Source organism: Rutilus rutilus (assembly GCF_951802725.1).
Source record: "Rutilus rutilus genome assembly, chromosome: 15".
In the NCBI taxonomy this organism is placed as follows: Eukaryota; Metazoa; Chordata; class Actinopteri; order Cypriniformes; family Leuciscidae; genus Rutilus; species Rutilus rutilus.
The window spans coordinates 26,233,027-26,256,436 of NC_140220.1; the positions used below are offsets into that span (position 1 = coordinate 26,233,027).

Consider the following 23,410-nt stretch of genomic DNA (forward strand, 5'->3'; position numbering starts at 1 on the left):
TAATACTCTAGTTACAAGCATGCAAACTTCATTCCTATTTTTTACCTGTCACCATTGGCAAGCCTAATGCAACAAAGATTGCTAAAATCAACAGATTTTGCTAATAGCTGCCAATATCGGTGCATGTACAAATAAAATCATAAACTTTTTATTCGAGGTCTTGTTTGTTTTGTTAAAAATCGAATATTAGCTATTGTGTTGATGTTAGTTTTTTTCTTTGTAGATTTATTGACAACAAAGTATTTTAATATCAGACAGTTGGAATTTTCCTGAGCAGCTGCGCGCTCTGTAACTTCCTATGTTTACTACCGGGTAAGATGGCGGCGCCCATACAACTCACAGCACGGAGTTCGGATAGTTTTTAAATCGAGCTGTGTTTTTCGAATTGTGTTTACTTTGAAAACAAATTTACCACCACCTGATATATCGAACATTTTTTTGGTGGATCGTGTACATTGTATCGGTTCGTTTATCTTGTTGTACCACACATTATTGGTCTGAACTGCGCAGTGAAGTGTTCACGAGCACTCATGTATGTTTAGATCTGCTGGTTAGCGTGTAACTACACACCATAGATCGATCCGGAGACCAAACACGGGGAAGATATAAGCCCATTAATGACTTTTAGTAGATGTGAAATCAGGAAATTGAAGCCATCGCAAGCATGCGCTGTGTGAAAGCACTGCAGCTCACCCTCGCGGTCGTCAAACCAGATGCTGTGGCCCATCCACTCATTCTGGAGGTGAGATAATGATGACATTGCAGCTGTTTAATGAACACCTGTCCGATTATATAAATAATTAAAGAAAAATTAAATGGCATTGGCAATAAACTAAACGTCCCTTTTCAGGATACCTTATTTTAAAGATAGTTTTGTAAAATTCAAATAAGCTTTACAGATTTTTATTGGAAAAGATTTAAACATTGTTTTTCATGCTTGTTGAATGAACCATAATCATTGTTTGTGGGCCTACATGCATCTGTGGAACAGTCATTTAGACACTAACAGTTTATAGGTGGTAGATAATTAAAGTCACAATAACTTAGGATACTAAAGAGACCTTTCTACTGACTCTGAAAAACACCAGGAAAAATAAACTGCAATGTCCATAATGTAAGACGTCTAACATAGGGAGACAGGAAGGACAACTGATCATTTTTGCAGTGCCAAACCACACATAACCAGATTTCCGCCCAGACGCGTTTGAGAAGTGCCTTCACTGCCTTGGTAGAAGAGTTGGATAACATCTGAGAGTAAGAACTGGTAAATCTGCTGCAGTCCGTGAGGATTCTGTAGTACTTAAAGCTGCTAGTGCCACACCAAATACTGACTGCTACATTTTAGATTTAAACTTTGTTCAGGGACTCATTGTTCCATTTCTGTTCATGAAATGTCTGAATAACAGATGTTGATCTTTTATGTTTAATACAAAAATGTACGTGTTAAGCAATTTGTTGGAAAAAAACAGTTGAATGTAAGAGGACATTTCTTTTTTTGCTGAGTTTGTGGTAATGAAAATGGCTTCATTAATTACCCTCATGTGGTTCCAAACATGACTTTCTTTCTTCTGGGAAAAGAAAAAATATATTTTGAAGAATGTTTGTATCCAAACAGTTTTGGTGGCCAATGACTTCTGGTGACCTATGAACAAAAGCACTAACAAAATATATTTTACGTTCCACGAAAGAATGAATGTCATTCATTTTTTATTTGGGGTAAATGTTCCCAAAATAACAACCCTTTACATTGACTAAAGGGTTGTTTGATAGTTCTGTGTTGTTCATGTTGTTTCACTGTTTTAAATGTCTTGAAAAGCCTTTAATTGGGCTGTTCTAACATGTGTTTCCCAAACTGGGGTTCATGAGTTGACAAAAAGCTAATAATGAATTAAATAATACAAATTTAAATAAATAAATAAAAATATTTAAAATGAAAATAAAAACAATTAAAATGAAACAATAAAAAAGATTACATATTTTATGTTTACCTGCATGCCATGTGAGCAATTAACATCAGAGAACTGTGGTCATGCAAATGTTTTGTTAACTTATTTAAATATTATATCATATTTTTAAATCTATAAATCTTAGGTGGTGATTTAAGTAATAATTTATTCATAACTATTTTATACGGTATATATCCCGAACAACAAGTGTGATTACTAGCCCTGGTCTCCACATCCTGCGGAATGTTACTTTTTAATTTTTAATGAAGAAAGATGGATAGCATGTAGAAGCTTAAGGCTACATAATAATTTGTCTTTACTATTGAAACAAGCCAGTCTCTCCTGATTTAATTTCCTCTGTCTGTCGCTTCAAAGAGATAAAGGTGCCGTTAATTAGCAACAATTTCCTCATGCAACATGGTTTGAAAGCTGAAGCCCAGACTGCTTTAATTTACACCAGCGGATTATAAATTAAATGTTTGTGTTTTTATCAGTCTGAGATATACTTTCATCACTCAGCCTTTACCCTTGTTCTTTTGGGAGATTACAACTCTAAATCAACCCTATATATATATATATTTTTTTTTTTTTTTGCTGAGATCCTTTGTCATGTTGTTGTTGAGGGAAAAGATGAAATGAAAAGCCTGCAGCAAAACTGCAACAGGCTTCTTTTTTTTTTAACCGCCAACAATGAGTTTTGGTTTATAGAGGTGCAGATGGCCATTGCACAGCAACATTTTTATATATTATTTCTTTTAATTTCAGGCTCTTCATCAGAAGATTCTCGAAAACTTCATTATAATCAGAAAGAAAGATCTGATGTGGAGGACAAAAGATTCAGAAAAGTTTTATTCTGAACATGCAGGTAGAAAAAGATCTTTCTTTCTATGAAATGCACTGCATGAATGAAAATGGTCTGTGTTTGTAACAGATTGAATGGTTAAGTACATGTGTGGGTGGGTGTCCATGTGATGTGTGATTTTAAACAGGGTGAGTCATAGTAAAGGCTTCACACAACCTGGAGATATAATGTTGAGACAACACGTGGAGAGAAAACATGTTACTCAGTCTCAGCTTATCATATCCTGCATCCAAAGAAAATCAGCTGCCTCGCATTCAGATGTCTGTATTATCTGTGGAAAAGCTTGCCCAGACCATGTTAACAGATTGCAGCAGAATCTGCTGCATAAACCACATCACTCTTGTTGGTTCAGTCCCAGTGGATAAACTGATAAAAAGATATATAAAAACAGTCAGCAGTTTGTTATCATCCCTGTTTTTATTTCACAGGACGATTTTTCTATCAAAGACTGGTTGAATTCATGTCAAGGTAAAAGTTTATCATCATTTTCTCACTAACCATAAAAGTGCCTACAATGCAACTTATTTATTAATAATAACTCAATAATACAATTATTTACAGGTTTGTGGACATATTTGTATATATTGATTAATTAATTTAAAACTGTGAGGTATAGTAATAAAGACCACAAATGATGGCAAATTATCATTAAATAATAGAAAATCAAATCTTTCTTGTAGATTTACTTTTACATGTGATTAGAGTGAACATGATTTAATGTTGTTTGTGTGGATGTATATAATTGCTTATATTGTATTTATTATGCTGGAAAGCACTTTGGTCAACGACTGTTTTAAATGTGCTACAGAAATAAAATGTGTATTGTATTGTAGTTGTATTTCTTGTTTTATATAATACATGGATCCAGCATTTAGTATAGTATATTTGGGCTTAGTGTTTGGCAGTTGTTCCTCTGTGGCAATTACAAATGACTTCAGACAAAAATATTTCTGTATCTGTTGATCAACACAGTACGTCAATTAGGAGGTTTTTTTTTGTTCTTGAAAAAAACTACTTCTCAGAATTAACATTGAGATACTATTATAGTTTTTTATATTTTGAATTGTTTTTTATTTTTGTATTTTCTGTTTTCACTTTAATTTGAGTAATTTAGATTTTTTTTTTTTTTTTAACAAGTTAATGTTTTTTTTAATATGTCTATATAGTTTGTAAAATAAAGCTTAGTCTACATAGTTTTAATTAAAAGCTATGAGTCACAAATCTGGTTAACACTCTGGGAGACCTGAGGGTTACAGTGCCCACGGACCTCCCACTCCTCCAGCATGCCGTGTACCGTCAAGCTGCCGGATGATGGCGTGGGTCCTTCTCGTGGGGAAACCCATCGTTTCATTGGGCGCTCCAGGTGAAAATCAGATGTTGATTGCTGCATCGGAGAGTGGGTTATTGTCCTCTGGAGAGGAAGATGAAGCTGAGTTTCCCCCCTCTGGGGTGGTCGCTCGCGCTGAATTGGATTCAGAGTTGATGGCCATGCTTGCCCGGGCCACCGCAGGCATCTGACTCAAGTGGAACCCTCCACCTTGATCGGATGATCGGTTCCTGGGTGCGGTGCGCGGTTCACAGTTGCGTTCCGCCCCAGTGCCTTTCTTGACTGAAGTGCATGGGGAGGTTCAGAAGTCGTGGAAGGCACCTTTTACTGCCCGACTACTGCATACTACTGCTTTTAATGCGGTCCACCTGGCATTAACCGTCCGCGTCTCCCTTCCAAGGCCTGTAAGACGATGGCAGCCCTGGCTGCTAAGGCTTACAGTGCCGCTGGACAGGCCGCCTCCATCCCGCATGCGATGGACATCCTGCAAGTCCATCAGGGCAAAGCACTCAAAGAACTCCCTAGCAAATTCTCCTTAGGAAGGACCTTCTTTCTCAGGGACGGAGCACCATATGGCACCCGCGTCCAGACCTCTGGAACCTCCACGTGTTGCTTCTGGACAGGACGCAGAGGACTTGAATGGCCTATCACCGGCGGTGGCAGACACTATTACTCAAGCCAGAGCTCCTTTTACTAGCCAAGCTTATGTTATGAAGTGGAGTCTGTTCGCTGAGTGGTGTTCTTCCCTGTGGGACGACCCCTGGAAATGACCGATCAGCTCTGTGCTTTCCTTCCTGCAAGAGAGGTTGGAGCAGAGGCTGTCCCCCTCCACCTTGAAAATGTATGTTGCCACTATCGCCACCACATGCAGAACTTCATAAGCTCTGAACAGCTCTTTGTCTGCTTTGGAGGTCAGCAGAAGGGAAAGGATGTCTCCAAACAGAGGTTGGCCTACTGAACAGTGGATGCCATCGCCTTGGCGTACCAGTACACGTACCAGTCCCAAAACACCCCCTTGGAGTGAGGGCTCACTCTACTCTGAGTGTTGCCTCCTCCTGGGCGTTGGCGTGCAATGCCTCTTTGGCAGACATCTGCAGATATGTGGGCTGGGCGACGCCTAATACCATTAGGCCTAATCGCGAGTTTCTTCCTTTGTGTTGGGTACAAACCGGTAATGTGCACGAAGGCTGTCTCGCTTGCAGTGCTATTCCCCTCTAAGAAGGGGTCAGGTGAGTTCCCCACTCAGCGAACCCTGATTGAGTTTCCTCCGAGTATCCTTCGGCAGTTATACGCGGCGGAGGCATCCGACGCCAGGGCCAGTACTATATTTTGTGATTCCCTCTTGGTAATCCCATATGTGTGTTCTTCCACGGTATAGTTTTCCTGTCTGTCAACGGTATGGTTTCCTCTACTAGTTCCATCCCTGTCTAGGCAGGACCTACCGCAGTGATCTTTCCATATGTAGCACTGCCCCACAGGCCAGTCCATATGTGTATTTCCACAAACTCCTCCCTACGGGATGTGGCCTCCATATCATCCCTCTCCATTGGACTAGGTACACTTCCCCAGCGTTAACAACACTGGTCATGGCTGAAAACAAAAATGGGAATAAAGAACCAAAGCACCCTTCCCGTGGAGTAAACATACTATAGGAACAGCAGCTACTACCATCTCCATGATAAACCTTGTCCCTTCCATCTCATTGGCATGGAGGTATATTATTCTTTGGGGTATGGGCCGCTGGGTAAGTTAAATGAGAGCATTTGCCAAAAGGGCATGCTACACGGTGGCTACGGTGGCTGTGGCACTTACCATATGGACCCCATTTGTCAGTCTTCAACATAACGTTGAACGTGACTGACAGATAGGGAACGTCTTGGTTACTGATGTAACCCTCGTTCCCTGATGGAGGAAACGGAGACGTTATGTCCCTCCTGCCACAACCCTGAACCACCCTGCTGAATGGCCGGGCCCTCATCTCGGCTCATCAGCCTGAACCTGAATGAGTGGATGCGTGCCGCCATCTTATATACCTGTATATAATGCAAATTCCACTCACCAATTCCGTTGGTCGTTTTTCTACAACTCAGAGGTAATTGGGGCTCCCAAGTGAGACCTCATTTGTCTTCGACATAACGGCAAGATAACGTCTCCGTTCCCTCCATCAGGGAACAAGGGATACATCAGTAACCAAGACTTTATGTGTATAAATTGTTAACATTTAAGCTATTTCGTGAATAAGTTCATGGTTAAACCTGTTTACAATACTGGGAAGAGGAACAACTGATGTAGAAATTCTTCGAATTGTTTGTTATTTGACTGAACATGATTTATGGAGGTTAAAGGTTAATCTATTAACCACTAGCTCCACGAGTCTCGAACCTTCAGAAATCAATTTCATCAAATCAGCCTTTGAGTGGATTATCCTTCAGGTTCACAGACATTTTTCATCAAAGACATTGACATTTAAATCACTAGAAAGAATGGAAAGAAATAGATCTTTATATAGCTTTTTGTTCTTCCTGAATATTACCACATACACTACAATTCAAAATGTGGGGTCTGTACATTTAAAGAAATTACTACTTTCAAGTGACAAATGACAATAAACACATTTATAATGTTAGAAAATACTTGAATTTCAAATTCAAATAAATACTATTTGTTTGAACTCCTAACAAATTTAAGCAACAAAACTTATATTTCAATATTGATAATAATAATAAACATTTCTTGAGCAGCAAATCAGCATATTAGAATGATTTCTAAAGGATTATGTGACACTGAAGACTGGAGTAATTGTAAGGGGATTTACAGTCAAAGACCCAGAACCAGAAATGATTAATTAAGACAGGAGTCAGAATTATAATAAATTAAAGAAAAGTTTTACTGAAGATAGTTTGCAGTTTCATCAGCAGAAGTCAGCTTTGAGAATTTGTAGGCCGCCCCGCTTACAGTTACAAAGATCACAGCAGTTATACCCTTCACCAAGGTCTAAGCTACGTCCTTGCTTCAGGTTGAATGATTCTCATTGGCTAAGAAATAGATAAACATAGCAATTTTCCACACATATACACATAGACTGAAGCATATCTCCATCGATTATGCAGCTGACACTCGGACCCTGAAGTTAGGCATGTCGTGACCTTCCAGGTTGCAGATTTGGGTTGCTGGGCACCAGCATGTCCAGAACAACAACTCAGTCAATCTCCAATAATGGAGTTGTTCCTTAACCTGTAACCAAGAAGACTAACACACACACCGACACACAGCTTTTCCAAGGTTGGATTTGGCCAGGCTCTAACTATAAACAGGAGAGTTGTCTCAAAACATCAAGATAAAATGTTCTTTCTCTTAAGGAGAGCACACTTTAGGCTAACGCAGTAAAGTAAAGACTTTAGCTAAGAAATTGTCACTTAAACTATTGGTCCCAATGACCCTTGTGACCTATAGTCGTCATGGTGAGCTAGAAGAACAGATATATGTTTTAACACAGGTTGAAGACCTTTCTCAAACAAAACATCTTTCCGTGTTTCATTTCTGGAAGCCGGACTAAATTGAGCAAGCACTGTTACTGTATTCAGATATCAAATACAGACATTAGAGAATACATGAAAAGAACATTTCAGTAATCACACTGGTACCTTCTATAACAAAGTAAAATCTCACAAGCCTAGAGAAGTCATTCAACTCATGTGATATTTAGATTAATACCTTGATTATAATCACTCATTAGTTGAAGCAGCATTGGATTCCAGAATCCACCCCCTTCAGAATGATGCTGAAATTTCAGCTTTGCCATCACAGAAATATATTACATTTTTAAAATATATTAAAATAGAGAACAGTTATTTTAAATTGTAATAATATATCACAATATTACAGATATTCTCTCTAAAACATTCTTTCAAAAAAAATACTACTGATGCTGTATTCTATACTACCCCTCTTTCTTTTGAAGGGAACAATTAATGCAGATATATGATCTGTGGAGAAGGACATCAATGCTCGTTGTTAATCTAGTTTGGACAGTGAGACGAGACCGATGTTACCATGGCACCCTATCCTCTGTACGTCTTTGTCTGTGGAAGATAAAACATTAGTGCCGCAGACATATTTTAGTCTACGTCAGAGTAATTTCAAAATAAGCCACTGATTACTCCTAATTTTTTTTGTTCCATTTGTGTGCCGACTGCCACTAAGTCAGTACTACTCTTTATTGACTAGGCCTGTATGTACTATTGACGTCATAGAAGAAATTATCACACTTTTCTGTTTGAATTAAATTCAATTTAAATCCATCTAGGCAAAGATCTCTGTGTAATCTTTCTATTCACTCTTATTCCCACAATAGTGGCCCAATGAGAGCGTACGTCCTAGCCAGGGAAGACGCTATCACTCACTGGAGGGGGATGATGGGTCCTACAAAAGTGTTTAGAGCTCGTTTCACTTCACCAGACACCCTTCGAGGCCAGTACGGGCTGACTGACACCAGAAACACCACTCATGGTTCAGGTAGAGTAACATGGACCTCTTTTGATGAAGATTTTCAAGACTGAACAGATCAGGGGTGCCCAGTCCTGTTCCTGGAGATCTACCTTCCTGCAAAGTTCAGCTCCAACGCTGAGCAAACACAACTGAACCAGCTTACTAAGATCTTTGGGAACACTTTAATTACAGACAGGTGTGTCGGATCAGGGTTTGATCTGAACTCTGCAGGTAGGTAGAACTCCAGGAACACGACTGAGCACCCCTAGACTAGATCAACTAAAAGCTGGATTACTCTGCAATGTCCCTGTCCTAAATTATATCTCCAGTTTTATATAATAAAGTCTCATTTCTTAACAGTTCTAAATACTAACAATTCATCATTGCCTTATATTCTTCCTTTCAGATTCTATTGAATCAGCCAAGAGAGAGATTTCATTTTTCTTTCCAGAATTCAATGCAGATGAATGGATGGTTATGGAGGAACCACGTTTTAGGGTGGGACTTACTGAATATAATGAGGAGAGACAAATTCATACTCTCCAGAACACGTGATGATCTCTAGGCTGATGATACTTCTGCAGTGCTACATGAATATGACTTTCACCTAATGTTTCCCTTCTGCTGCATTTTATTATGTATTTTGATGTTACTCTTTTGTGACTACCTTCAGCTCTGATATGATTAAATAAAAACAAATAGATTTGAATACTTAATAATAAACTATGTCAAAAGGGTACCTAATGTTATTATTTACAACTTGAAATGTTAAAAATATATCAGTATATTTAGAAATTAACATTAGCCTATAATAATAAATGCTGTAATAGTATTGTATTCATTGTAAGTTCATATTACCTAATGCATTAATGTTAATATTTAGAGCCTTTGTATTGTAAAGTGTTACCAATTAATTCTGAGACTGGACCAAGAGTAAGGTTTTCAAAGTACCGCAATAAATATTTAATGACTCAATAAACAGCATCTTCCAGTCAGTAAAGCAGTGATGCATCAAACAGTATTGGAACAATGGAACAGAGGTTCTTATTCTTGCACACTACCCTTTTTACAGTATAGTGCTAGCTTGCTACATAAACTGTAATTAGGTTTTGAACAAATGCTTGTAAAAAAAAAGAAAAAGAAAAGCATTACTGTTTGAAGGCAACAATTGTGTGGTAGTAAGTGTACGGAATATACAAAAAAGCCCTGATTTTCAAATCTAAAATCAACATTGAAGCAATGCAACAACCTCAAAAAAAAAAAAAAAAAAAAAACTTAAAAATACACTTGTGTTGTTCCTATGTTTTAGACAATGTAAATATATATTTGTTACACTTTTCATAAAATCATTCAGTAAGCCGAGTCAAGTGTCCACCTCTTGATTGCCCTTCCTGATCTATCCTGTGCTTTCAGTGTATGTACAGCAAATGCTTTTTTGTTGGCATTAGAAAATGAAAAAAAGACAACATTATGACAAAGACATTACAGAGGAAAAATGTACATAAAAATAAATATTATTAAAGAAGAATGTAACTGAATGATGAAACAAACAATCAAATGACCCTTGAATGAAAATTGGTAATCACTGATTAAGCCCAGATGAACTTGTTCATTTAGGTCATTCATCCCTGCTTTTTACTTCTTTGGTCCATGACATCTTCACCAAAGCTTTCAAGAAATCCAAGATACGATTATCTTGATTGACACGAGGTCTTGCGTATCCACTTCATTGAGGCACTGAGTCAACTGCCATCAGACAGTCCACCGGTTTCATGACCTCATAAGTGGTTTGCGATGTCTCCTTGATCTTCCCGCTCTTGTCCACTTGCCGTATACTTTGAGTCACAGTGATGGTCACTTGCTTGGTGGACATTCTGTTGTCCTGCCATTTTGTCTAACGAAGATGACATAGAAAGATTATCAGACATGACAGTTACCAAATCTTTGTAACATTTTACTACAGTTTTCCCTCAGTTGCTTACACAATTCCTGAAACCTACACTCTCCCCAAAGAACCTTTCAGTGAACAGTCCTTAAAAGAACCACCTTTTTCTTGGTGTGAAGAATATTTCGACTTTAAAGAACCTTTTGTGCCAAGGAAAGGTTAAATTGATGGAGCTATAGAACCATAGAAGCCAATAAAGAACCAGTCATTTCTCAAGAAAATAAACAAAATGTCATATAAACATTTTATTTCAGAGATGGTTTCTCTAAAATGTCCCCCTGAAACTGTCAAGAAATGTGAAAGCCAAACAAGCTCAAATGTCTCATTAATGTGAAAGGAAGCTACAAGTCTACTACAAGTGTTTGTTGTTTAAAAGTGAAATACTGTAATAAAGGCTGCTTAAATCAAAGGAACAATATATCCGGTGTGGTGTGAATGAAAGGGTACATAAAACTGAAAAAGTTTAAAACACTGATTTATATTACATTGTGTTGTTCACACATGCTAGGTGCAGAAGATTGCACTAAACCATTACTTTGGATAAAAATACTTACAATTTCCTCAGTTCGCAACACACTTCTCTTCTGCACTGTTGTCGCAGAAGAAGACAGCTCTTCCTGCTTTTGAGAAGAGAGTATTACAGGGGTGGTGTCAGTTTTCATGTCATTCAGTCCCACCTCAGACATGGCAGAACACACTTTCAGATATGCCTGACCCGGAGCAGGCAGACCATCATCAAAGAGATCTAATGAATCAGATATACAAATATGGAAGTTGTTCATTCTTTTTAACAAAATCACTGTAGTGATCATCATATCAGAAATATTTCACAATCAGATAGATCCATCCATCCATCCATCCATCCATCCTTAAAAAAAATGTTTTATTTATTTTTTATATAGGCCTATATATTTTATTCCTTTGCTTAATTTTCAGCATCATTACTCTAGTCTTCAGTGTCACATGATCCTTCAGAAATCATTATAATATGATGATTTAATGCTCAACAAACATTTACTATTATTATCAATATTGAAACTTGCTGAAGCTGAATAATATTTTTGTGGAAACAGTGATACCATTCAATAGTTTGGTTATTTATTTATTTTAAAGAAAGAAAATTAATACTTTTATTCAGCAAGAATGCATTCATTTGATCAAAAACAAAAGTAAAGACATAAAATAAGATTTTTTTCTTTCAAGTGAGTTTTATATATATATATATATACATATATATATATATATACTGACGTCTTGCTTACAGGGCTAAAAATCTTGAAACAAAAGAAGACCTAGATGAATTAGTAATTTATATTATGAATTAGTCATAATCAATGGTTGTAGTCAATGCCATGTTGTCTATTTTAATAATCTGCAATCTGTAGCTGCCCCTAACTGTAGCTGCCCCAAGTGTAACAATTCTGCACAGAGATATGGAGTTCTTATTGTGTTCATCCGTGCTCATACTGTTGTACTGAAGTACTGAAGGGATTCAACCATTGCCATGGCAACAAGAGGCCTACATGAATTAATTGCACACCAACAGCAGACTTGCAACACTTTCCTGTCCTTTTGGGAAGGAAATATCATATGAAGGTTTTGACACGTTAAACTGGGGTGTCTAAGGTCAAATGAGATATTTAGCTTAAATATGAAGACATAGGCCTAATGCAGATTTGTGTATTTTCAAAACCTTTTTAAAACGCCTCAAAGTATGATCTCAGTCCATTCTCACCAAGGTTGGCAGTTTTCTCTGACGGGAAGCCCGCCTCTGAAGAGTTTTCTGAGGGGATGCTCTGGATGGATGACAGAGGGATGTCTGTGTCTGTGCTTGCCAGCCAAGTGGACTCTGTCTCTTTGGTCCAGCTCTCCATATATCTTGGCTCCAACACATCTGTCCTGGAGCCTCCACAACCCATTATGTGAAAGACAAATCCACACCTACACAGCCTTGGATTCTAGGTCCATTAGAATATCTCCCGAATGGCAAATGGAAAAATGGTGTTCATTGCACGAGTCATTGGCATCTTCTTACAAGCCATAAATGTTACGTCATTTAGGATCAAGAACCCATTTCACCATCATTTTGTTGCAAAAATCAGTAGTCTTGCGCTGGTCAGGTGTCAGGTCACGCAAACATGGAGATCTGGGACTAATTCTGTGGAAGAAAAAAAGAATAGCCTGTTTGTTGTGATCCTAATCCTTTAAAGTAACATTTCAAAGTTAAAGTAATAGAATTAAGGAATAGTTTACAGTGTCTTTGTTACATGTAGGCTACATAATAACAGTAAATTATGCATAATTGCATGCAACTAACCCTCAACCAAACCCTAATCCCACCCTAACCCTGTAGTGGGCCTATTAGAATACATGTTGTTAATATTACTCAGCACTTCATTACACTGTAACAATGACACCTTAAAATAGCCTAAATGGTAACCTTTTTCCTTCTTCTTGTATTTATATAATTAGCTTCAGAAATTACGCATAACACGTCATATAACCTTAATGAGTGATTTTTGAATAGGAAATAACTTAAGATGTATTAACCCGTATCCAAATTGAGTTCAGCCCTCGCGATACGCACATGATGTAAACAAAGACGTCCGAGTTTAAAATTGCCTCTGGTCCAAATAATAAAGAAACCAATAAACTATATTCAGAATAGATTCCTAATTTAATTTAAGCGATGTACAGTTCGTTTCCCCTGTCATGCAATCATTAATCGATTGATAATTTATTATACGAGTAGCCTACATCATTGTGTCGTATTTACTGTGGTGACGGCGCGCGATCCTCTCATACGGAGAACATAATAATGTGCAGAAACATGCATTTTCATAGTGTGCGGTGTATTCAGTCCTTCAAATGTGCTGAATGCCTTGCTTGTGGTCTTTCACGCGACAAAGATTTTTGATATTACCTTAAGTCGACAGAGGAATCAGAGTCAAGAGTCGAATAGTTTTCTCCGTTATCCGTTCACAGTATTTATTACTCTTTTCAAAACATATTTTCCAAAATTGGTAGAGGAGCTTCTACTGCGACGAAAAAAAAAAAAGCTCCCCAAACACTGAATGATGATGACACTCCCCCATCTCTCTCTCTCTCTCTCTCTCTCTCTCTCTCTCTCTCTCTCTCTCTCTCTCTCTCCTGATGTGAATGATGCTGATCCTCCCATCTTTTGGCTAAGATTAACGAGGTAGTCTATGTGTGGTACAAAGTGATTTTGGACATTTTTTTATGCTACTTAAAAATCCACCCCTGTTGGTAAATGTTACACTTGTGATATTCCTTCCTCTTTTCAGACTGAAGACATACAGTGGTATGTTTGTTATTGAAGACAAAATAGTTGAGCACTTCTACAGTTTACACTTCTAAAATCGAGAAGAAAATTGCACATTTGCGCCATGGATTTCCTGCTTTCCTTTGTAAGCAGCTGTTTGTTATTTGCTGCTGTTACTGTGCAGCATGAGGTCCATTCCATATGAATTAATGACATTTACAGGAAATTGCACTATCGGTGAATCAACATTTGATTCTGTTTATAAAGGATCTGCCTTTTTGATAATGGCAAATGCATTCCTAATGTTATTTAGATGAATAATTGGTATGACTGTAATGTGCAACACTAGAGGTTTCAGCTATTCATAACCATTTGTTCATTGCTTCGCTATTTAGTTTGTAAAGAAAAGTAATGAAAAAAGTACTTGCACTAATGCATGCCCTATCTCTTTTGCTTTCACCTATTTAAATAAAGTGATAAAAATATGACAATACCCATCATGAAAATATCAACATTTCTGGCCATTAAATATTTTAAATATTCAATTATATACATCTATAATTAAATAATAATAGGAATTATTCATTTAGTTTATTAGATTAAACCAGCACATTTGCATGATAGTTCACCCAAAATGTAAAATTGTCTCATGTTCCAAATCTGTACGACTTACTTTCTTCTGTGTGTTTTTCTATTTCTTTTTTCATTCACAATAAGTGTCAATGGTAACCAAAACTGTTTGGTTTAGAATATCTTCTTTTGTGTTCGACAAAATAAAGGAGTCATATAGGTGTCACAATCATAATTCACCAGTCACCAGAATTACACTTGCACAGCATCCTTTCTGGTCCCCACCTGCACTCAGTCAGTCATCATCACACCTGCCACAGATAATCACTCATCACCCATGCACTGGCTCATTATCTCCCTACATAATCAGTCACGCTCCTCATCACAGTTGTCTTGTCTCGTAGTTCAACACTGAACTTCCACCTGACTGCTTACCTTTGTCGAACTGTCCCATCCTTCATCTTCTGTGTATCGTTGTCTGCCTGACTTTTTCCTTCAGTCCTGACTTCCCGTCATTTCTCATCTCAACCTGCAACAGATAAGACCTGTCATTCACATGCCAGTATCACCATAACAATCTGCTATCCAGAGAGTCGCCTGCTAACTTCATGTGTGTTATTCAATAAACTCTTTTCAGAAGTTACCGGTGTCTGCTTTCTTGTGTTCCATGACAATATTGGAACAAAATTGTAAGGTATGTTTGTATCCATGGACTTTTAGTTTGCTTTTCCTTGTTTCCTATGTTTCATCCCACTTGTTTGTTAAAACGACTGATATTAAGATCTACCCCTCCCTGCTCCATCTTCCTTCGCCTACATGTGAAAAAAATGAGGGAGAGAAAATGATAATTGAATGCTGCAGCAGAAATCTGGCAACTGGCTTCCCGGTCTTTAGCCCCACGTTGGTGTAAGGACCCCCTAGCTCCACCTCAGGCCGCCGAACACATGACTTCACCCCAGACACCAACATAATATCGGGCCAGATCCGGCCCACATCTGGTATACATGGATTCCACACGGCCCAGATGTGGGCCGGATCTTGGCCGACACTGTTGCTGTCTGGGACTTCAGCCTTTTTTCATCCATTGGATCCACCTTGGCTCCATGGTCCCTCGTTTCCACCATGGACAGTCATCCCACTGGCTCCGCCGGGCTCCCTCATCCCTCTGGCTCCTCCCTCATCCGTTCCTGGCCTCTGGCTACGCCTCAGCCCTCCACCCTTTTGGCGCAATCGGGCTCCAATTTCCCTCTGACTCCACCATTGTCCTCGGCTGCTCAGCTCCAACACGGTCTTCCGAGCCCCCGTCTCAGCCTCGGTCCCATGAGCCGACAGCTCTGCCTTGGCCCTCCAGACCGGTGTGTCACCCTGTGTCTTCGGCCCCTCGGCTCAGCCCAGGTCTCCAGCTCTCACGGCTCCACCTCTGTTGGAAGTCCCCTTGGTTCTACCCAGACACACACCAGAGGCTCCTCCCTCCACTGGTTCCACCGTGGACTTTATGCCCCATGGCTCAGATGTGGGTTGCTCCCTGGCTCCTCCCTCCATTTCCGCTCTGGGTCTTCCTCCAGGTTCTTATCTGGGTTGCTCTGTGGTCCCTCCCTCTGCTGACTCCCCCATGGGCTCTTTCTCCTGTTCCCCCAAGGACTCTTTTTCCCAATCCTCCATAGACTCTTCCTCCTGTCCCTCCTCCAATGGACCTTTTTTTTCCCCCGCCTCCTTTTATGAGACTAATAATAAAACAGCTGATATCAAGATCCATTTCTCCCAGCTCCTTCATCATCCTTCGCCCGCACTTGACAAAAATGAGGGAAAGAAAATAAGACAGAATAGTTTAATGCTGCATTAGAAATTTGGCAACTGACAGTGTTTTCCTTCAGTAGCCAAAGAGAAAATAAAGACAAAAAAGCTGATATGTGTCCAGTTTTATTATAATAGCAACAACCATTACAAACTATCAGTCATTTCTGGTTGCCAATATATCTACATGAAGTGAGACTATGTAAGAATATGTATGTTTGAATGCACTTTGTAACCTATATCAAAATAATTTATAAAAATGATATCCCATTTATGACCCCGATGTGCTTTCAAAATGATTGTGTAAAGTAGAAAACTAAAGGATAAAAGTTAGCTACAGTGTTATAGTCATCAAACATCTGCCTGAAAGTATATTACATGCACATCTCAGCTCTTTTATGAGTTTGTTCTGTTCTGGAAAAGAACAAATCATTGAATGTGCTTGAACACTGCCCTAGACATCTGTGAATAGTAAAGGGCAAAATGTGGTAAACCATTTATTAATCACTGTAACCTGCAACACTTAAAGATGCCATAAAATGCTTATGTGAAGCAATTTAATTGGGTTTTAAAATTCACCACACAGCCAGTAAAAGGCTAAGTGAGCATTGCAGTTATACGAGTCCTGGTTATATTAGGCTTTTTTTTCACCAGATGGGGGCAGTGTAGACATTGTTATCCAAATATAAAGTTCTCTCTTTTTTTTTTTTGCTCAAGTAACATTTCTTATATATTATGTTGAAAACAGTGGTGCTTCTTATTTTTGTTACAATTGTGATGCACTGGTTTCAAGATTCTTTGAATAGAAAATTTAAAAGAACAGAATTAGAAATAGACATTTTTGGTAGCAATGTAAAAGTCTTTACTGATCTTTGACCAATTTAGTGCTCCTTGATTAAAAGTATGAATTCTTAAAAAACAAAAGCGTACTGACTCATGTCACAAGCCATGAACACGATTTGCTATACTTGTTAGTTGATGTTATAGGGGGAGGGGTATTCTAATTCTAGAAAGCATTTGATTGGACAAAACTCTGTGTAGTGCAGTATGAGTCATCAATATTTTTGGATTGATTACCCAGAAGAAAAAGACTGAATTTTAACTATCCATATCTACTTGTTTTTTTGTTTGTTTTTTAAGTTTAGAAGTGCACTAGCATATGCAATAGATGAGCTCAATGCTAACACACATACAAGCCACTAAACACTCATTTTGGTGTAATGGGGTCTTTAATACCATAAAATCATTACTCAAGCTCATATCTACTACCACAGACTTCTTGTATTGTATTTTTTTCTGACTTGTTTTATGCTTGTTGTTATCCCTCCAAATGCAGCCCCCTCTTTTCAAAGCACTTTCATTGTACTCAGTGCAGTGGTGCAGTTGACTTTGAAATGAATAAAAGGAAACTTCTAGCTAAACGAAAGAGAAAACCATGGCATTTTTAAACAAGCTCTCTCTTTTTTTTTTTTTCATCTGGCCAGAACTGTTACTGTTCTCACAATAACAGTTGCCCACTTTATATGCAGTGAGAGTAACTTTAGTTGCCCACTCTATATTTTGCTTTGTCAAGGTCCCCGAGTCAGCTAAGATTCCCATCAAGACTAACGTCTCCTGGCAGAATATACTCCACTCTTCTGATCCCACAATTTTTCGCTCAGTCGAGCCAAGCTCAGTCCACACAACGCTGGGAGTTAAATCCACCTCATCCATCACAGCCAGACCTGATGCAGTCGGCACACACACACATACATACATATAGGATATATGAGGAGGAACCAAACTAAATTATCTCACGGCCCTAAAACAGGATTAGATGTGAACAATCTTTAGCGATGTACAATATTGGTCCTTGACTGATTTTTATGTATTAGTATTGGTAGATATTGAATATTTAATTGTGAACACTCATTTTCTCTTATTACATTTTAGATTATTTTAACCATCATCTTAAGTCAACATTTTAAAACACAAATAATGTACACTAATATTAATCAGTGTTTTGATGCTAAATTAACTTTTAAATGTTTAAATATGTTTAAATAAATGTTTAAATGTAGCATTTAAATAATTTATTTTAGTGTGTTTTTTTTAAGTGTATTATTTTTATTTTATTTATAGCATAGAATGTTTAAATCTGTTCATCAGTTGATTTGTCGGTTATCAATAATTATTGGCTTATCGATATCGGCCAGAATTGCCTCCCTAACATTTCACTATTCATTTGGGCACAACATGACAAATGAATATATGTGCTTTGAACCTTTCAGCACATGCAAATCAACAGTCCTCTGAAGCTTCAGTATGTGGTTATATTCCAGTCAGAGTCTTTAACTAGGGAAGACGAATCAATGGAATTCATTAAACCTTGATGGCCTCTTGTTGATGGACCTTTCGTCTGTGTCATTTTACTACAGTAAATGAAATGTGGCAGCTTATTTAAAAATGCTGACCCCTGCGCTGACTAAGGATTTGAGCAGAATAAAAGGACTTGGCATAAAAAGTAATGTTTAACTTAAAGAGCTCAAGCATATTAGCATAATAAGAGCTCACATGTTGACAGAAGGAAGCAGCCTGTGGATGTCAACTAGCCAGCTGGCCCTTCCTGATATTTCTGGAACATTCAGATTTTTTGTTCGACAGGCATAACGTTTTTTTTGGCTTTTGGATTCTCTGCTTTTTGCCGCTTCACTCTGTAACAGACGAGATAGTGAACGGTTCAGAGTCCAGGAATGTTCCAGATTGAGCATTATCATTAGCTTGTTAGGCAACGATGAAAGGAAAGTCTGTTTCCATTAGCTTAATTTGAGAAAAACAAAACTTATAAACAAAAGGCCAGACAAAGCCTTTCATTTCATGAAAGCGATGCACAGTAGTTCGCTGAATAAATGTGCTTGCAGATTTGTCATGGCATGAGGTCCTTGTCAATGACAGTATTGGTTTAGCTCTCTTTGTGCTTTAGCGACATGGTACGAGAAGCACATAATGCTTATAGATGCACAGTTAAAATGAGTCTGCAGTAGCATGGTGTGTCTTATAGCATGTAAGAGTTGTTCGGTAAAGAATATAACAAAGCACATTCTTTCCCCCCTGACATATGTTTTGGGCCTATAGAATTAGACTGTAGTAGCCTACTGGGAGATGAAACCTGGAATCACCAGTGACAAATGTGTTCATCCAGTGTGATGAGCAGAATTTTTTTTACAAGATCTCTCCTTTGTATGATAAATTAACCTAGAATAAATGACAGTATGATGTCCTACAGCCTGAAATCAGTCTTTCTAAAGCATGTCAGGTACACTGAATGTATTGCATTACATGTATTGAATCTAGCATGTGTGAATTAAAAAGAGTAAAATGCATGCCTAAAAGTAGTCAGCTGCAGGGCATTCACATCATGCTGGATAAATGGAGAAGAGTAGCAGCTAACACATTTGAGTCCTTAATGGACAGCACAGCATCCTGAATGACAACTCATTCATCATGGTCTTTAGACTATTTCAAATGTTCTTCGACATTTTTTATTTTTTTTTTCCTGCAGGGGATCCTATTCAACCGGATGTTGTACCTGAATTCAGAAAGGCAGGTTTTGGGAATAAGCTGCAAACTGTACTCTTGCAAAACTGTTCCTGTAATTTTAATTACAAGGTCGTGGAAAAAGTTGTAGTCCCGAGAGCCAAAGTGAAATTGATACATGTTTATTATTTCAATTTCATCATTATGTTTTAGTGGTGTTGGAGCTCTATTTTACCCAAAGGTTTTTCACACTATAATTATGTGTATCCTCTGGTGATAAAAATGTGCACTTAATGAAACTATGCAAGTAAAAACAAAACAAAGCGTTGCATTGTCTTGGGTGCTAAAATTGCACTGTTAGTGTGATTTGCACAAAATTGCACTAATAACTATAAGTTTAGCTCTCAAACTTTCTTAAAGAGGTTGGACATGATGTTAGTGGTTTCTTTAACTTTTACCAGAACATTATGTAATCGTTCACACACTATCATGTGGTTCTTTCATCTGTGGAAAGAACATCCAGTCTCTGCTTCAGCTGGTCCCAAACGTGCTCTATGGGGTTCAGGTCAGGGGACATTGCTGGCCATACCATATGAGGCACTCCGACTTCCTGAAGTCGAGCTGTGACAATTCTGGCACGATGTGGTGGAGCATTATCATCCATGAACAGAAAGTTGGGGGTATGCTGGCGGAATTGAGGGATGATGATGGGTTCTATGATGTCTCTGAGGTAAGAACGTGCAGTGACTGAGCCATCTACAATAACCAAATCAGTTTTGCGCTGACTGGTGATGCCTGCCCGGACTGTTACACCTCCTCCACCAAGGCTAACCCTGGGGACCATGTTGACCTCCTTCTCCAGCAATACTGACGAGTGTCGGGTCACCTTGCACAGAAATGATGGTCGTCAGCGTTGCTGGAGAAGGCGAGGTGAGCGATACGCCGACTTCAGGAAGTCGGAGTGCCTCATATGGTATGGCCAGCAATGTCCCATGACCTGAACCCCATAGAGCATGTTTGGGACCAGCTGAAGCAGAGACTGGATGATCGTACCCCACCCCCACGTGACCTGGCAGAACTGCGTGCAGCACTTGTGGAAGAGTGGAACGCATTGCCTCAGGACAACATCATGAGGCTAGTGAGGAGCATGAGACGTCGCTGGCAATAAATATTACACTAATGAAAATGGTGTTTCTTCTCATTCATTATTAGTAATATCAAAAGATACTTTTACTTATTTCATTAAAATTCAGACCAAATAGGAATAGCACTCATGTAAATAACCAGAGGTGTCAAGTAACGAAGTACAAATACTTCGTTACCTTACTTAAGTAGAAATTTGGGGTAGCCTATCTATACTTTACTGGAGTAATTTTTTTTCAGACGACTTTTTATTTCTACTCCTTACATTTTCACGCAATTATCTGTACTTTCTACTCCTTACATTTTAAAAATTGCCTCGTTACTCCTATTTAATTTCGGCTTGTTTTCATTCCGGCTTGTCGTCGTTAAAAAAAAAAAAAATGGGCCAATTACACAAACGGTTTAGATCTGAGTCCCGCCTCCTGAATACACATCGCTAAACTGATTGGCGTTGTGGTGTCTTTCCAACTTGTGAGAGGCTGTAGTCACATTTAACCAAATGTGCGAAGCGCCAAAACTCCTCCGAAGGAAACCTAGATGCGGTAAGCGAGGGAGAAATCGGGGCAAATCGCGTCAAATATTGAGAGAGAGAGAGAGAGAGAGAGAGAGAGAGAGAGAGAGAGAGAGAGAGAGAGAGAGAGAGATAGAGAGAGAGAGAGAGAGAGAGAGAGAGAGAGAGAGAGAGACAGAGAGAGAGAGAGCATTAATTGCATTTTTTCCTTACATTACTTTTACTTTTATATACTTTAAGTAGTTTTGAAACAAGTACTTTTATACTTTTACTTGAGTAAAAAGCTTGAGTTGATACTTCAACTTCTACAGAAGTCTTTTTAAACACTAGTATCTATACTTCTACCTGAGTAATGAATGTGAATACTTTTGACAACTCTGTAAATAACAATATCCCTAACTTATTGTGAGTAGTGTATATTGAAAAAAAGTATTTTCATCCATAAAATGAATGTCAATGGGGTCCAAAAATATCAAGGTTAAAAAAAATGGACATAACAATTCAGTAAAGGTAATCTATACATCTTAAGTGAAATATTCACTTTCAGATCAAATCAAATCATTGATCAACTTAAATATAAAGAGCGCAACTAATTTGGACCCCAATGACTTTCATAATATGGACCTGAAACATTCTTCTTCTTAAAAAAAAACCTATATATATAATATTTTTTTTCAACAGAAGAACGAAAATCATATGTTTAGATGAGATTAAGTAAATGATGACAGGATTTGCATTTTTAGATAAACTATTCTTTTAAATCCACATTTTTCAAATGACAAAAGTCAAGCAAAAGAGTATTGTTTGTTTCACTGAGCTCTTCAGGTGTTTTGCCAACATGGTGACTATTTTACTGATAAATGCTTGACCAAACTAGAACAGACAGGCAAGCTGACGACAGCAGCACTCCAGTTAACTAACCTCCTCCTCCACAATAGCTTTAGCACAAGCTTTTTTTTCATCTTGTTTTGGCTGCAAACTTTAGAAAATTTTGTACGTTATTGGATTTGCATCCATGGATGACGTTTTGCGTTCAATAAAAACTGTGAATAGGGACAGATAGTGATAGAGGGAGAGACTGAAAATGAAAGAAAAGAGAGCGAGTGTGATGATCCAGTAAAGGAAGGTCCATTCTCTGATGAGTCGGCCATGGCTGACGGGTGAATGATCCTCACTAAACTTGATATGCAGGGTCATCAGTGAGATCTGACAGACAGAGATGATTTAATGCTCTTGAGGACATCGGTGGAACTCGTCTTCTATTTGCCCTTTATCATCTCAGCCTGGGAGTTTACTACAAGTTTAGTTCAAGTCAGTGCTGATTTATGGATAAGTTGGAATCTACAGTTCTCTGCGCCTATAGATATAGGAAGAGAATAAATCTAAAGCCTATGGTGACAAAATCACTTGAAATAAAATCTCTTAAAACACACTTTTCACACTCTCACTGGTTTCATTTATCTACAAATGATAGAATATACAGGAGAAGTGTGTCATCATAGTTTCACTCATTCTATAGCACACTGTGATGGAAATGACTATTTGTTTTGCATAAAAATGACCACATCGCTAAGGCTAATTTCATAGCTAGCATTTTATGTATCCCAAATACAAACATAAATATAAAAATTGTATCAATACTTGCACACTTTTTGCATAATTTGATTTGGAAATGATGCACAAAAATATCCTGCTCAAATGATTTTACCCTTGATTTGTCTCTTCACATTTCAATCTTCACTGTTGTCTCCTTTTTTTTTTAGGGTCAAAATTGTTTGGTGTGGCGGAAATGATGCCACAACTGCGGAACAACCATTTATGAACAATAAAATACATAAAAGGTATTTGAAAAGTACCAAAATAACAATTCAAATAAAAAATGTAAATGTGTTAGTTTTAATAGAAATTAAGCCCTGGGACATAAAAAGGACAAATGGTGAACAATCATTTCTTATTTGTTTTTTTTCTCTCTCATACAAATGACCAGACTTGGAGACAAGTAAAACAAGAAACAAATACATTTCT

At 38.1% G+C, this 23,410-nt stretch overlaps 2 protein-coding genes across 2 annotated transcripts; one reads left to right on the forward strand and one right to left on the reverse strand.

The window, feature by feature from the left end:
• The first annotated feature begins 271 nt into the window (after window positions 1-271).
• On the forward strand, window positions 272-9,360 carry nme6 (NME/NM23 nucleoside diphosphate kinase 6). Its single transcript, XM_084431373.1, has 5 exons — window positions 272-742; window positions 2,712-2,811; window positions 3,237-3,276; window positions 8,490-8,650; window positions 9,030-9,360. Exons 1-5 carry the CDS (start codon window positions 665-667, stop codon window positions 9,176-9,178), a joined length of 528 nt encoding a protein of 175 aa, XP_084287499.1. The 5' UTR covers window positions 272-664; the 3' UTR covers window positions 9,179-9,360.
• A 197-nt stretch (window positions 9,361-9,557) lies between these two features.
• baalcb (BAALC binder of MAP3K1 and KLF4 b) lies at window positions 9,558-13,689 on the reverse strand. The gene is made up of 4 exons (XM_084431372.1): window positions 13,492-13,689; window positions 12,304-12,726; window positions 11,123-11,313; window positions 9,558-10,517 (listed from the first exon to the last, which is right to left on the reverse strand). The coding sequence occupies exons 2-4, from the start codon at window positions 12,485-12,487 to the stop codon at window positions 10,350-10,352; spliced, it is 543 nt and encodes a 180-aa protein (XP_084287498.1). The 5' UTR covers window positions 12,488-12,726; window positions 13,492-13,689; the 3' UTR covers window positions 9,558-10,349.
• Window positions 13,690-23,410: the final 9,721 nt, after the last annotated feature.

What these genes read in the sequence shown, in the direction of transcription:
- nme6 (XM_084431373.1), top strand. Translation starts at nt 665, where the DNA reads ATGCGCTGTGTGAAAGCACTGCAGCTCACCCTCGCGGTCGTCAAACCA. An exon ending in GTTTTATTCTGAACATGCAG is followed by an intron (nt 2,812 to 3,236) that starts GTAGAAAAAGAT and finishes TTTATTTCACAG; the next exon opens with GACGATTTTTCTATCAAAGA. An exon ending in AAACACCACTCATGGTTCAG is followed by an intron (nt 8,651 to 9,029) that starts GTAGAGTAACAT and finishes TCTTCCTTTCAG; the next exon opens with ATTCTATTGAATCAGCCAAG.
- baalcb (XM_084431372.1), bottom strand. Translation starts at nt 12,487, where the DNA reads ATGGGTTGTGGAGGCTCCAGGACAGATGTGTTGGAGCCAAGATATATG. An exon ending in AGAGAAAACTGCCAACCTTG is followed by an intron (nt 11,314 to 12,303) that starts GTGAGAATGGAC and finishes CTGATTCATTAG; the next exon opens with ATCTCTTTGATGATGGTCTG. An exon ending in TGTTGCGAACTGAGGAAATT is followed by an intron (nt 10,518 to 11,122) that starts GTAAGTATTTTT and finishes CATCTTCGTTAG; the next exon opens with ACAAAATGGCAGGACAACAG.